Consider the following 13,656-nt stretch of genomic DNA (forward strand, 5'->3'; position numbering starts at 1 on the left):
AATGATAAGTGTAACATTAACCACATAGTACACCATAAACCCCCTAATTATAGTTTCTTTCTTGAAATATTTTACCTTTACCTGTGCAAATTGACCTCCCCATATTACCTGAGGTACCCCACTAATGTACCTGAGCAAATTTACCTGCCCAGATTACCTGAGGTACCCCATTTACACCTCAGTGACCCATTTACCAAAACAATTGCTTGACGGGGATACCTGACTAATTTACCCCACTATTCCATTTACTTCCCCCGGCTGCCCCAGAGTGGCACACCACTCATTTACACCAGTGACCAATTAACTTACCCCCTCAGGTTCCCCACTCAGCTACTGCACCATTAGATTTGCTTTCCCAAACTACCTTTGCAAACTACTCCAGTAATTTATATGATCAGTTCTACCTTCTCAAACTGCCCCAGAGCCATACATCACTAATTTCCCCCACCAGTCATCCCCATCACCGTCTGCCTGCACTCAGGGCTGTGACGTATTTCCGTTTTGAAATTGTTCCGTTCTCCAGTTTCCAGTGTCACTGTTTACATGTGTCAGTACCATTTGTCCTTCGTAATGTGATCAAAATCAGTGTTCAATGAAATTATTTCAGACAGAATATTTTCAAAGACAAAGAAGAAATCTCATGAGCACTGCTTTGTCCCTCTCTTCTAAATATAACCACCTTAAACTTCCACAACTTCCCAGCTCAGAGTGATCTAAGGAGATGCTGGTTAGCAGACCTACATAGCAGTTATCTCACCATTTCCTCCTATACGAAGTTCTGCAGCAGACATTTTGCACCAGATCAGCTAGATGAACCAAAACCATTGAGAATCAGAGATCAGTGAAAAGCACCCTTTGAATGGGTGGCTGCTTTATTCAAACACCACGGCCCACAGGAACCCTGGTGAAGTGTTTGTGCAAGTAGCCCATTAAAGGTTCTTGACTGATTTTTAAAGGGCAGCATTCTCCATTGTAACATCTTCATTCATACCTTCTCCATATGCAAATTACTGGCGTCCGATAACGTCTGAGTCTGTGGGGTTGGGTTTGTGTTTAGGACTTCTGGAGGAGACAGAAAAGCTGATGCAGGAGAAGGTTGATGTTCAACGTCAGGCCCAGAAGGATCATGCAGAGCTTCAGGAGCAGGTGAAGCAGTTGGAGGCAGAGCTTGATGAGCAGGTGAGAGCCATGGCCAAGCTGGAGGAGACTCACCTGTCTGAGAGCGCTGACCTCCGGCAGCAGATCCACGCTCTTGAAAAACAGCTGGAGAACAACCGGCGCTTCCTGGATGTGAGTTCAGTGGCATTTGGGTACATAGTTACAAGATACAAGGTTCACTATTTCCTATAGATTTCTGTCTATAGGTTCTTTCTTGACCTTTGACTCAACCCTTCTCACTTGACCTTTGACCTTTCGAACTCCATTTGGGTTCTTTCTAAGCTTTGACCTCACCTACGAACTCTGACTTTTCAGGAGCAGGCTGCAGACAGAGAACATGAACGAGACGTCTTTCAGCAGGAGATTCAGAAACTGGAGCAGCAGCTGAAGAGCAGCAGTAAGCCTCAGGCTGACCACAGAGAGGTACCGCATTAATTTACTCCACTGGTTTACCCTGTTACCCCATTTACCTTCCTAAACAACCCCAAAGAGTTACCCTACTAATTTACATCTTTGACCTATTTATCTTCCTAATCTGCCCCAGAGAGGTACCCCACTGATTTACCTCAACAAATTTACCTCCTCAAACCGGCTCAGAGAGGTACCCCCTAATTTCCCTAAGAAATTAACTTCTGAAGCTGCCCCAGAGAATTATCTCACTAATTTACCCCAATAATCCATTTACAGCCTCTGTCTGCCCCAGAGAGGTATCTCACTAATTTACCCCAGAAATCTATCACACTTCTGTACTCTATCGAGTGTGTTACAGCCATTTTGCCATTTTTTATTGTAGAGTTGGAATTTGGGGTTGTCTGGTGTGGCAGCAAGCTAGTGTAATCTGTTATTTGGGATTGTGTTACGTTTTGTGAGGTTTGGTGGTGTGTTTGCTCCTGGGTCGTGGGTCAGGTGTGGTGCGGGAGGAGTGTATATGACGTAGGTTAACCTTTCGACAGGGCAGACGGATATGGAGAGCTGGGAAGCACACCTTTTTTTGACCACGCTCCTGCACGCCAACTCAGAACAAATAATTTTTACGTGAAGTTTAATAGCAAGGTTTAATTATTAACAAGTTTTCATTCATCATTTTGTTTCTGTCAAGAAAATAAAGGACTTTTTATCAATGGTATGCGAGGAGAGTGCGTTAATCCAACCTGGTTCCCATGTTTCCCCGGCCTCGAACAAATCGCCGACATAGAGTGACTATATCGTCATTTCAGCCATATACCGCTGGTACAGTACACAGTGAAACGAAACAAGGTTCCCCCCGGAACATGGTTCTACATAAACAACACAGGACTAATTAAGACCTACATAGACGTACACAGGTCTGCATGAAGTGCAGATGTGTAAATGTGTGCACCAGCGCAAGACAGTACAGTAATTACTGAACAGGACAGTAGGCACAATAAAGGAAAGCACATAAACATAACATACTAATTGGGTCAATACAGTATTTTGTTTACGGTGTTTTAACAGAAATTTAAGAAAGAAATGTGAAAAAATTGCACTCAATTTTCAGTTGAGAGTGTGTGTGTGTGTGTGTGTGTGTGTGTGTGTGTGTGTGTAAAGGCCCATTCACACGAAGAGCGATAACTATATTAGTGCATACACCAACACACGATATAATTCTGTTTAATCTCAGCGAGCGCTGCAGTCATGTCGTCTGCTGCTTTAAACGCTCGAGCTCTTTACAGCAGGGTGGATTCTGATTGGCTGTCGATGTATTTATCGTTCATCAGCTGGAAAAAAATCGTTCTGAAAGTGATTCCAACGATATTGTTTCTCTGTGCCATTATTGTTGTGGTGTGGAATCTGCTATTCTTTTATATTTAGAAAGATTTTTAGAACTATATCTTTATGGTTTTAATTATAGTTATCGTCCTTTGAAAGACCTTCAGTCCCGTCTCTGAGTATTGAGGAGTCTGATGGCTTGGGGGAAGAAGCTGTTACACAGTCTGGTCATGAGGTCCGAATGCTTCGGTACCTTTTTCCAGACAGCAAGAGTGTGTGTGAGGGGTGTGTGAGGTCATCCACAATGCTGGTGGCTTTGCGGATGCAGTGTGTGGTGTAAATATCTGTGATGGAGGGGGGAGAGACTCCGATGATCTCAGCTGTCCCTCACTATATGCTGCAGGATCTTGCGATCCGATGAGGTGCAATTTCAGAACCAGACAGTGGTGAAGCTCCTCAGGATGCTCTCAATAGTTCCTCTGTAGAACGTGGCGAGGATGGGAGGTGGGAGATGGGCTTTCTTCAGCCTTCATAGAAAGTAGAGACGCTGCTAGGCTTTCTTGGTTATGGAGCTGGTCTTGAGGGACCAGGTGAGGTTCTCGGTCAGGTGAACACCAAGGAATTTGGTGCACTGGATGATCTCTACGGAGGAGCCATCGATGTTCAGTGGAGAGTGGTCGCGCCGTGCTCTCCTGAAGTCAACAACCATCTCATTTGTTTTGTCCACATTCAGAGACAGGTTGTTGGCTCTGCACCAGTCCGTTAGCTGCTGCACCTCTCTGTATGCTGACTCGTCATTCTTGCTGATGAGACCCACCACGGTCGTGTCATCGGTGAACTTGATGATGTGATTGGAGCCGTGTGTTGCTGCACAGTCGTGAGTCAGCAGAGTGAACAGCAGTGGACTGAGCACACAGCCCCGGGGGGCGCCAGTGCTCAGCGTGGTGGTGCTGGAGATGTTGTTCCTGATCCGGACTGATTGAGGTCTTCCAGTCAGGAAGTCCAGGATCAGTTGCAGGCCCAGTAGGTTCAGCTTTCCAATCAGGTGCTGAGGAATGATTGTGTTGAATGCTGGACTGAAGTCTATGAACAGCATTTGAACGTAGGTGTCCTTCTTGTCCAGGTGGGTGAGGGCCAGATGTTGGGTGGTGGCGATGGCATCATCTGTTGAGTGGTTGGTGCGATACGTCAACTGCAGGAGGGACTTGTGAACTTGTCCAGTGAGGGGGGGCAACTGGGTCTTGATGTGCCTCATAACCAGCACCATTTACCATTCTGTACTCCCCCTGAGAGGTACCCCACTAACTTACCCTAACAAAATCACAACCTCATTTATCCCCCAATCTGCCCCTGACCAAGGTACCCCACCTTATAGTTTTTGTGTAGGTTTTAGAGGAATCCTGCTGTCCTCCTTCGTAACTGGTTTAAGCTGTTTGTTTTACACCAAGAGCAGAAACACACTACCTTCCTCTTGTTTCTGCCCCGAGAGGACCGTGCACTCCTGAGAACAATACAGAATCTGGAGCAGGACCTGCTCACAGTAGAACAAAGGGAAGATGAGAAATATAACCTGCCTTCTTCCTCAGGGGTAAATAACTCCTGCCTTCCTTTATTCAGGAATAAATAACTCCCGCCCTCCTTTTTTCAGGGGTAAGTAACTCCCGCCCTCCTTTTTTCAGGGGTAAATAACTCCTGCCCTCCTTTTCAGGGGTAAATAACTCCTGCCCTCATTTTCAGAGGTAAATAACTCCTGCCCTCATTTTCAGGGGTAAATAACTCCTGCTCTCATTTTCAGGGGTAAATAACTCCTGCCCTCATTTTCAGGGGTAATTAAATCCTGCTCTCATTTTCAGGGGTAAATAACTCCTGCCCTCATTTTCAGGGGTAAATAACTCCTGCCCTCATTTTCAGGGGTAAATAACTCCTGCCCTCATTTTCAGGAGTAAATAACTCCTGCCCTCATTTTCAGGGGTAAATAAATCCTGCTCTCATTTTCAGGGGTAAATAACTCCTGCCCTCATTTTCAGGGGTAAATAACTCCTGCCCTCATTTTCAGGGGTAAATAACTCCTGCTCTCATTTTCAGGGGTAAATAACTCCTGCCCTCATTTTCAGGGGTAAATAACTCCTGCTCTCATTTTCAGGGGTAAATAACTCCTGCCCTCATTTTCAGGGGTAAATAACTCCTGCTCTCATTTTCAGGGGTAAATAACTCCTGCCCTCCTTTTCAGGGGTAAATAACTCCTGCCCTCCTTTTCAGGGGTAAATAACTCCTGCCCTCATTTTCAGGGGTAAATAACTCCTGCCCTCATTTTCAGGGGTAAATAACTCCTGCCCTCATTTTCAGGGGTAATTAAATCCTGCTCTCATTTTCAGGGGTAAATAACTCCTGCCCTCATTTTCAGGGGTAAATAACTCCTGCCCTCATTTTCAGGGGTAAATAACTCCTGCTCTCATTTTCAGGGGTAAATAACTCCTGCCCTCATTTTCAGGGGTAAATAACTCCTGCTCTCATTTTCAGGGGTAAATAACTCCTGCTCTCATTTTCAGGGGTAAATAACTCCTGCCCTCCTTTTCAGGGGTAAATAACTCCTGCCCTCATTTTCAGGGGTAATTAAATCCTGCTCTCATTTTCAGGGGTAAATAACTCCTGCCCTCATTTTCAGGGGTAAATAACTCCTGCCCTCATTTTCAGGGGTAATTAAATCCTGCTCTCATTTTCAGGGGTAATTAACTCCTGCCCTCATTTTCAGGGGTAATTAACTCCTGCTCTCATTTTCAGGGGTAAATAACTCCTGCTCTCATTTTCAGGGGTAAATAACTCCTGCTCTCATTTTCAGGGGTAAATAACTCCTGCCCTCATTTTCAGGGGTAAATAACTCCTGCCCTCATTTTCAGGGGTAAATAACTCCTGCCCTCATTTTCAGGGGTAAATAACTCCTGCCCACATTTTCAGGGGTAAATAACTCCTGCCCTCATTTTCAGGGGTAAATAACTCCTGCTCTCATTTTCAGGGGTAAATAACTCCTGCCCTCATTTTCAGGGGTAATTAACTCCTGCCCTCATTTTCAGGGGTAATTAACTCCTGCCCTCATTTTCAGGGGTAAATAACTCCTGCTCTCATTTTCAGGGGTAAATAACTCCTGCTCTCATTTTCAGGGGTAAATAACTCCTGCTCTCATTTTCAGGGGTAATTAACTCCTGCCCTCATTTTCAGGGGTAAATAACTCCTGCCCTCATTTTCAGGGGTAAATAACTCCTGCTCTCATTTTCAGGGGTAAATAACTCCTGCTCTCATTTTCAGGGGTAAATAACTCCTGCTCTCATTTTCAGGGGTAAATAACTCCTGCTCTCATTTTCAGGGGTAATTAACTCCTGCCCTCATTTTCAGGGGTAAATAACTCCTGCCCTCATTTTCAGGGGTAAATAACTCCTGCCCTCATTTTCAGGGGTAATTAACTCCTGCTCTCATTTTCAGGGGTAAATAACTCCTGCCCTCATTTTCAGGGGTAAATAACTCCTGCCCTCATTTTCAGGGGTAAATAACTCCTGCCCTCATTTTCAGGGGTAAATAACTCCTGCCCTCATTTTCAGGGGTAATTAACTCCTGCTCTCATTTTCAGGGGTAAATAACTCCTGCTCTCATTTTCAGGGGTAAATAACTCCTGCCCTCATTTTCAGAGGTAAATAACTCCTGCCCTCATTTTCAGGGGTAAATAACTCCTGCTCTCATTTTCAGGGGTAAATAACTCCTGCCCTCATTTTCAGAGGTAAATAACTCCTGCCCTCATTTTCAGGGGTAAATAACTCCTGCCCTCATTTTCAGGGGTAAATAACTCCTGCCCTCATTTTCAGGGGTAAATAACTCCTGCCCTCATTTTCAGGGGTAAATAACTCCTGCCCTCATTTTCAGGGGTAATTAACTCCTGCTCTCATTTTCAGGGGTAAATAACTCCTGCTCTCATTTTCAGGGGTAAATAACTCCTGCTCTCATTTTCAGGGGTAAATAACTCCTGCCCTCATTTTCAGGGGTAAATAACTCCTGCCCTCATTTTCAGGGGTAAATAACTCCTGCCCTCATTTTCAGGGGTAAATAACTCCTGCCCTCATTTTCAGGGGTAAATAACTCCTGCCCTCATTTTCAGGGGTAAATAACTCCTGCCCTCATTTTCAGGGGTAAATAACTCCTGCCCTCATTTTCAGGGGTAAGTAACTCCTGCCCTCATTTTCAGGGGTAATTAACTCCTGCTCTCATTTTCAGGGGTAAATAACTCCTGCCCTCATTTTCAGGGGTAATTAACTCCTGCCCTCATTTTCAGGGGTAAATAACTCCTGCTCTCATTTTCAGGGGTAAATAACTCCTGCTCTCATTTTCAGGGGTATATAACTCCTGCCCTCATTTTCAGGGGTAAATAACTCCTGCCCTCATTTTCAGGGGTAATTAACTCCTGCTCTCATTTTCAGGGGTAAATAACTCCTGCTCTCATTTTCAGGGGTAAGTAACTCCTGCCCTCATTTTCAGGGGTAATTAACTCCTGCAAAAAAAAATGGAGTGGTGCAGAAGTTTAATTGCAGCTGCTGGGTGATGATGTCATTGTGATGTCATTATGGGATTACAGCGGTTGACCAATCAGCAGCTTTGCTTCTGCTTCAGTAGAAACACACACACACACACACACACACACACACACACACATTATAATCACACTATAATTACACATTTTTCTTTTTTTCCTTCCTTCATTTTTATGTTCATCTCCTTCCATCACTTCTCTTTTGTTTTTCTTTCCCTTTTTTCTTTCCTTTTCTCCTTCCTCCATTTATCAATCCTTCATTCCTCCTTTTTTCCTTCCCTTTCTTCCTTTCTTTCTCCATCCTTTTCTTGTCCTTTCTTTCTTTCTTTCTTTCTTTCTTTCTTTCCTTCCTTCTTACTATTGCTCTCCATTTCTTGTCTTTCCTTCCTAATTCTCTTTCTCACCCTCTATAACCCCCTCCTGTTTCTCTCTCTCCCTCACTTTCTGGATTTTCATCCTGTTTTCTCTACTTCACTCCTCTCTTGTCCTCCTTCTTTCTTTTTCAACCTGTCTTTACTGTCTCATCTTTTCTTTATATTTTTTATCCCTAATATTTCCCTATATATCTGTTGTCCCCTCTCTCCTCCTCTGTTCTCATCTCTCTCTCTCTCTCTCTCTCTCTCTCCCTCTCCCCCTCCCCTCCCCCTCTCTCTCCATCTCTTTCTCTCTCTCTGTCCTTGTCTCACTCTCTCCCCATCGCCCTCTCTCAGGTGGAGGAGCTGAGCGTGGCCCTGCAGGAGAAATCTGATTGGTGCAGTGAGCTGTTGCTGCGAGTGGAGCAGCTGCAGAGGGATGTGCAGGAGCGTGATGAGGAGATCGAGAGGCAGGAGGAGCGTGTGAGGATGCTGGAGGAGGTGCTTGTATCCCACGACAACCGCAACATCACGCCAACCAGGGTGAGCATTTTACCACTGCAGTCCTAGCTCAGCTATTAGCAACACTCAATTGAAGGGTTCACCGTTACTATGGCAACTGTGTGTGTGTGTGTGTGTGTGCGCGTGCGCGTGTGTGTGTGTGCGTGCGCGTGTGTGTGTGTGTGCGCGTGTGTGCGCGCGCGCGTGCAGGAGGACAGTAAGCAGTATGCCTCCATGGCAGGCGGGGCTGATGCCACCCTGGAGGCTTTACTCCAGACTGAGAGAGAGGCTCTGGACAGGAAAGAAAAAGAGGTACTTCCTGTCACGTGACCCAGTTGGTCTGTGCTGCTCCGGCAGTAACAGTACTTTGTGCATGTGTTGGTGTGTTTACGGTAGTCACGCTGCTCTGGTATTAGCGGTAGTTTGTCCTCATGTTTACTGTTTTACCCGTGACCTCTGTAGATTGTGAATCTGGAGGAGCAGTTGGAACAGTTCAGGGATGAGCTCCAGAACAAAAGTGAGGAGGTTCAGCAGCTCCACATGCAGCTGGAGATCCAGAGGAAGGAGATTAGCACACAACAGCAGGATCTTCAGGCTCACACCAGCTTAAAGATGGTGAGACATGCTTATTTAAATAATAAAATAACGAGATGATTGATTAACTAGTTAACCGTGTATAATGTTTTGTCCATTTTCACGACTGCTAATAGCAACAACAGGTGAAGAGGAAGAACAGCTAGGGTGTTCCTGCTTAGTCAGGGCGTATGATCAGACGTTTACCTCACTAGAGTTTCTGTCCTTTATTCTTTCATCTGCTCTCTCTTTCACCTTATAACAATTTTACTGAAAAGTCATTCTCTAAAATACCTGATTCTAAAACCCTATTCTGATTGCATTAGTTTTTTGTTTTTTTTTTAAACTCAGAACAATAAAAATATAGACGGGGTTTAAATGGGCGTGTCAGAAAAGCGATACTTCTGGGTATTGAGTTATTGAGTTCCTATCACAGGTACACACGTTATGATCATGTGACATGCTAATACTCCAGCTGGGCCACGCCCCCTACAAAAAACTCTTCCAATGAAGCTCAAAACACTCAGTGTGTATTAAAATGAGGTGTGTGTAGGATGCATGGAATGAAGACATGGGACTGTTACCATTCCGGATTAATAATTGAAAAGTGTAATTTGGGTTGTTTAAATGGCTGCCATTTTTTATAAGAAGAAGAAGATGATGTGAACACTTTGTTGAGGGGTTTGCTGAATAAAGGTCAGAAGCAGCTAAACCTTAGCTACTGAATACAGAAATTCAGTACAAGCCTACATTGCTACTGAAGCTAGCTACTGGTTCCTTGTTTCTACCTTCACTCCATTTCCTTTGGTTGAATTAGTTTTTTTCCCTCTAGATACCTCCTTTCCACTTGTATTGCTTCCATGACATAAACATAACCATAATATTTTTTTTGCCGTTACCGCGATATATCACACTAATCAGGTTGTTAGGGTTGATTTAAGGCGAGTCATGTGATGATGTTTAACTCTTGAAGGTCTTGGAGGAGAAGAACAGGCAAATTGCTCTTCTTAATGAACAGATTGCTAAACTTCAGCTTTCGGAAACTACGAAGCCTGACAACAAGGTAACGGCTTACACATGTGCTGGAGGAACGGGCGTATATGTGTGTACCCGCTTGTGTGTGTGTTTATGTGAAACCCGCTTCTGTTTTAACCTCCGTCTGGGTCTAGGTTTTAAGTTCTGTTGGTTTATTACTGAAGTATGGTTTTACCGTCCTCATACTTGTTTATTGTTTTGGTTTGTTTTTGCTACATATTTATTTATACATATTTTTTGTGATATGTGTAGCAAAAATGCCCAATTATTAATGAGTGCAAGTAATTGTACCTTATTATAGAACCTGCACTTATTAAACACTGGGAAGGTTGTGTTACTCACAGGTCTATATTTTTTATGCATGCAAGATTAATATATATATAGAAATATCATTTAACCACAAAAATGGGGCGTAACGTTTAACACCTGTAAATATTTTCCTAATTGGATATTTGATAAGTTGTTTGTGGTGACTGTTCTCAGAAAATGTCAAAGCTGTCTTCTAAAAGGTAATGGGTAAAGCTGCAAATTACACCCAGCTCCAAACATCTATGTTTTTATAACTTGACTAATAGACTTGTGAATCCATAATAATGTTAACTTTAATCCATGACTCTTCAGCGTATTTTACACTGTACAGTCATGTGATTAGTGTGTGAAGGTCTTGGAGGTTTGGCTCGAATACCTGAAGTAAAATTTGAACCCTTGCTTTTGAACCACTGAGCGTAGATTATTGGAACTGGTGCTAGATGTCACAATCGAATATGCCTTGTTTTCTTTCGTTCCTGACTTTCTTCATGGTTTATCATGCCCTCAGGAGGTGGAGGTAAAGAATGAGCTGGTGCGTGAGCTCGAGTCTCAAGTTGAGTACCTTCGTGGAGAACAGGATCGGCTCAAACGAGACAACGAGGAAGAAGTGGAGCAGCTAAACTCTGTAATCGAGAAACTCCAGCAGGAGCTTTCCAAAATTGAGCACAAACAATCTGCTGAGGATGATGAGGAAGACCAGCATGATGAACTGAAACAGAAGATGGACCAAATTCAGCGAGAGCTTGACACACTTAAGGAAGACCACTCCTCACTTCTCAGCAAATATGGATCCCTGCAAGAGGAAAGAGAGACAGAAGAAGAAAAGGAGAAGAAGAATGAGATGCTAGTTCTTGAACTTGAAGACATGTTGAGGGAGAAGACGGCAGCATTATTAGTGGCCCAAGTTCAGATTCATGCTTTGGAGGAAAGTGCCACATTCACAGTGACCAATTTAACAAAGCGAGTGGAGATGCTAGAGAATTTCCTAGAAGAGAGAGAGCTGGAACTGACAGATTGTAGATCAGAGGTGGATAAAGCACAATCTGAAACAGGAACCCTCCATCTGAAGGTCTCCCAGCTAGAGGAGAAACTCAAGGAGAAGGTAGCCACTTTGAGCCAGTTGGAGCATCTAGAAACAAACATCCAAACCAAAGAGTTTGAAAGTAAGATAAAAAGTGGGACCTTTTTGGATGATATTGAGAAAAAGTTGGAATTAAAGGTGGAACATGGAGAATATTTGGGCCAACCTGTTGCTGGGAAAGAGATAGGATTAAAGCAACAGTGTGAGATAGAAGTGGATCAGAAGAATGATGGAAAAGAGTTGGAATCAAAAGTCATTGCTGGAGAAAAAATTGAATCAAAGGTAGTTGAACCCACTGCAGGATTAATGGAATCTAGTTCAGAGATGGAGGTCAAACAGCGTTCGGTAAATACAGTGGAGAATATGGTCCTCCTGATGGAGAAGTTGAGAGAACTGGAAGTAGAGCTGAGTTCCATGTCGAAGACCCAAGAATTGCAAAAACATCTGCTTGCAGGTTCAGAAGAGGAAGTTGAAGAGTACGAGAAAATGCTGACTAAGCTCATGGACCTGCTCGACCAAATAAAAACAACACCTACATCACCTGCTGCGGTAAGTGTAGAAGACAGATCACCTCCCTTAGCACTTTCATTTTTCTGTATCATGAATGCAGTGTATGAACATTATTCCAAGCCAGTGTCAGGATTTTCATAGCATCACGGTATCAGCCCCATGTTGAAAGGCTTAAAACACTTTATTTAATGCAGACTTGTTTTTATTAGTCACACTCCTCCGTGAACAAACTCTTTTGAAGACCTTCAAATATCTAATATGGTTCAAGTATTTGTTCAAAATATTATCAAGATGGCTCCTGCATATAACATCAATTCACAGCAAAGGTATAAATTCTGTAACAGTCTGAAAACTGGAAAGGAAGCCGAATTTTCTGAATCGGAAGATGTTCGGACACGAGAATATTTTTGCTGAGCCAGCATGACATCGAATCCGTTATTTCATAAGAAAACCTCTGTTTTCACTGTTTTAGAAAATAAAGCCTTGTTCCTTGTGTGTAACTGTTGTGTCTCGGTTTAGACCTCAAGTGAATTCATGAGTGAGATGGAGAAGCTTATTCAGGAGCTGCAGGAGGTCAAAGATCAATCAGAGGCTTCTAAAGAAGAACTGGACCGCTTTAGAAACCAGAGTCAGAATCTGCAGGATCAGATACAGGTACAGCATTTTTACACATTCTGTTTAAAGTCTTTATTCCTGGTTTTGATCCGTTATACAGAGAGACACTGTAAAGTTTCATCCTCCCTTGGTGTACCTCAGCATACCTATTTTAAATTCAAGGCAAATGAATAAAAAATTAGTTAGTTTATTAGTTTATTTATTTATAAAGCACATTTAAAAACAACAGAATTGAAACCAAAGTGCTGTACAAGTAGTATAAATCAGATTTAAATCAAACATTGAATATGATAAAGGCTCTTGAATTCTCAACCTTCCAGCAACTAGCACATGATTTTAACTGCTAATCTAATCTACTTTTGCCCCAAACCTGGGAACAGAATTGGACCCGGACTCGTATCCCTGATGAATACAATGTCTTGGTGTTTTTTGTTTTTTTTTTTGACACAACTGAAAAAAACTAGGTTGTATCGCAAATTGGGAGAATAGTAGAGACAAAATAAAAGACTTCTGTGGATTAGATCTGTAAAATATTGAGTATGTAGTCCTGTATTTTGACCTGAAAGAAGCAATGGAGAAGATATGACTGGGTCTTTACAGTAAATACAAACATTACTCTCACACACTCCTCCACAGTATCAGTCTATTTGTGTGGGGTTATAGTGGCTCATGCTCTGGCCTCCTGAGCAGAAGGTTCAAATCCCAGACTGCAGGCAGTGGATCAAACATACTGTGTCTCTTTTGGGTTGTAGAGGTTTTTGTTGTTGTTGTTGTTGTTTTAGCTGACTCTAGAAGTAATACATAAAATATTTTAGACCAGTTATTTATGTAATTATCTGATCGATTATTGAGTGTCGTCTCCGTCTTCACAATTCTTCTCCATGCTCAGGTGATTTTTGTGATTTCTCATGTTCATTTGGTGAAGCCTTTTTTTTCCTGTCACTGTTTTTCTGACCCATAAATGGAGCGAGGACGTTTTCAGCCCTATTAAGACAGTGTTATTTGGTGTTTTGTTTCATGTAATTATTGCAGTGAGAAATCAAACCACAGAGGAAACAAACCAAAAGAATTAATTTCACGATCATTTCTTTTTCAGCTTAAGGAGGAACTGATCGAGAAGCTACAGGAGGATCTACACAGGCTAAGTGCAGTAAGCACGTATCTGTATTTTTATACGTTTTTGTTTTCAGAAGCTTCACTGTTTCTGTGAATGTTAC

General features: G+C 42.9%; 1 protein-coding gene across 10 annotated transcripts in view; it reads left to right on the forward strand.

Annotated features, from left to right (window-relative positions):
• akap9 (A kinase (PRKA) anchor protein 9) overlaps window positions 1-13,656 on the forward strand; it is a 91,809-nt gene that overhangs the window by 58,548 nt on the left and 19,605 nt on the right. For 9 of the 10 annotated variants that reach the window (XM_053640872.1, XM_053640875.1, XM_053640879.1 and 6 more), the window contains 9 exons: window positions 1,058-1,290; window positions 1,474-1,581; window positions 8,173-8,358; window positions 8,527-8,628; window positions 8,779-8,931; window positions 9,863-9,952; window positions 10,742-11,863; window positions 12,344-12,478; window positions 13,536-13,589. In XM_053640872.1, the coding sequence (XP_053496847.1) occupies window positions 1,058-1,290; window positions 1,474-1,581; window positions 8,173-8,358; window positions 8,527-8,628; window positions 8,779-8,931; window positions 9,863-9,952; window positions 10,742-11,863; window positions 12,344-12,478; window positions 13,536-13,589 (2,183 nt within the window). The remainder of the gene's footprint in view (window positions 1-1,057; window positions 1,291-1,473; window positions 1,582-8,172; window positions 8,359-8,526; window positions 8,629-8,778; window positions 8,932-9,862; window positions 9,953-10,741; window positions 11,864-12,343; window positions 12,479-13,535; window positions 13,590-13,656) is intronic. The other variant, XM_053640881.1, reaches the window with a different exon arrangement.

Source organism: Ictalurus furcatus, chromosome 14 (assembly GCF_023375685.1).
Source record: "Ictalurus furcatus strain D&B chromosome 14, Billie_1.0, whole genome shotgun sequence".
In the NCBI taxonomy this organism is placed as follows: Eukaryota; Metazoa; Chordata; class Actinopteri; order Siluriformes; family Ictaluridae; genus Ictalurus; species Ictalurus furcatus.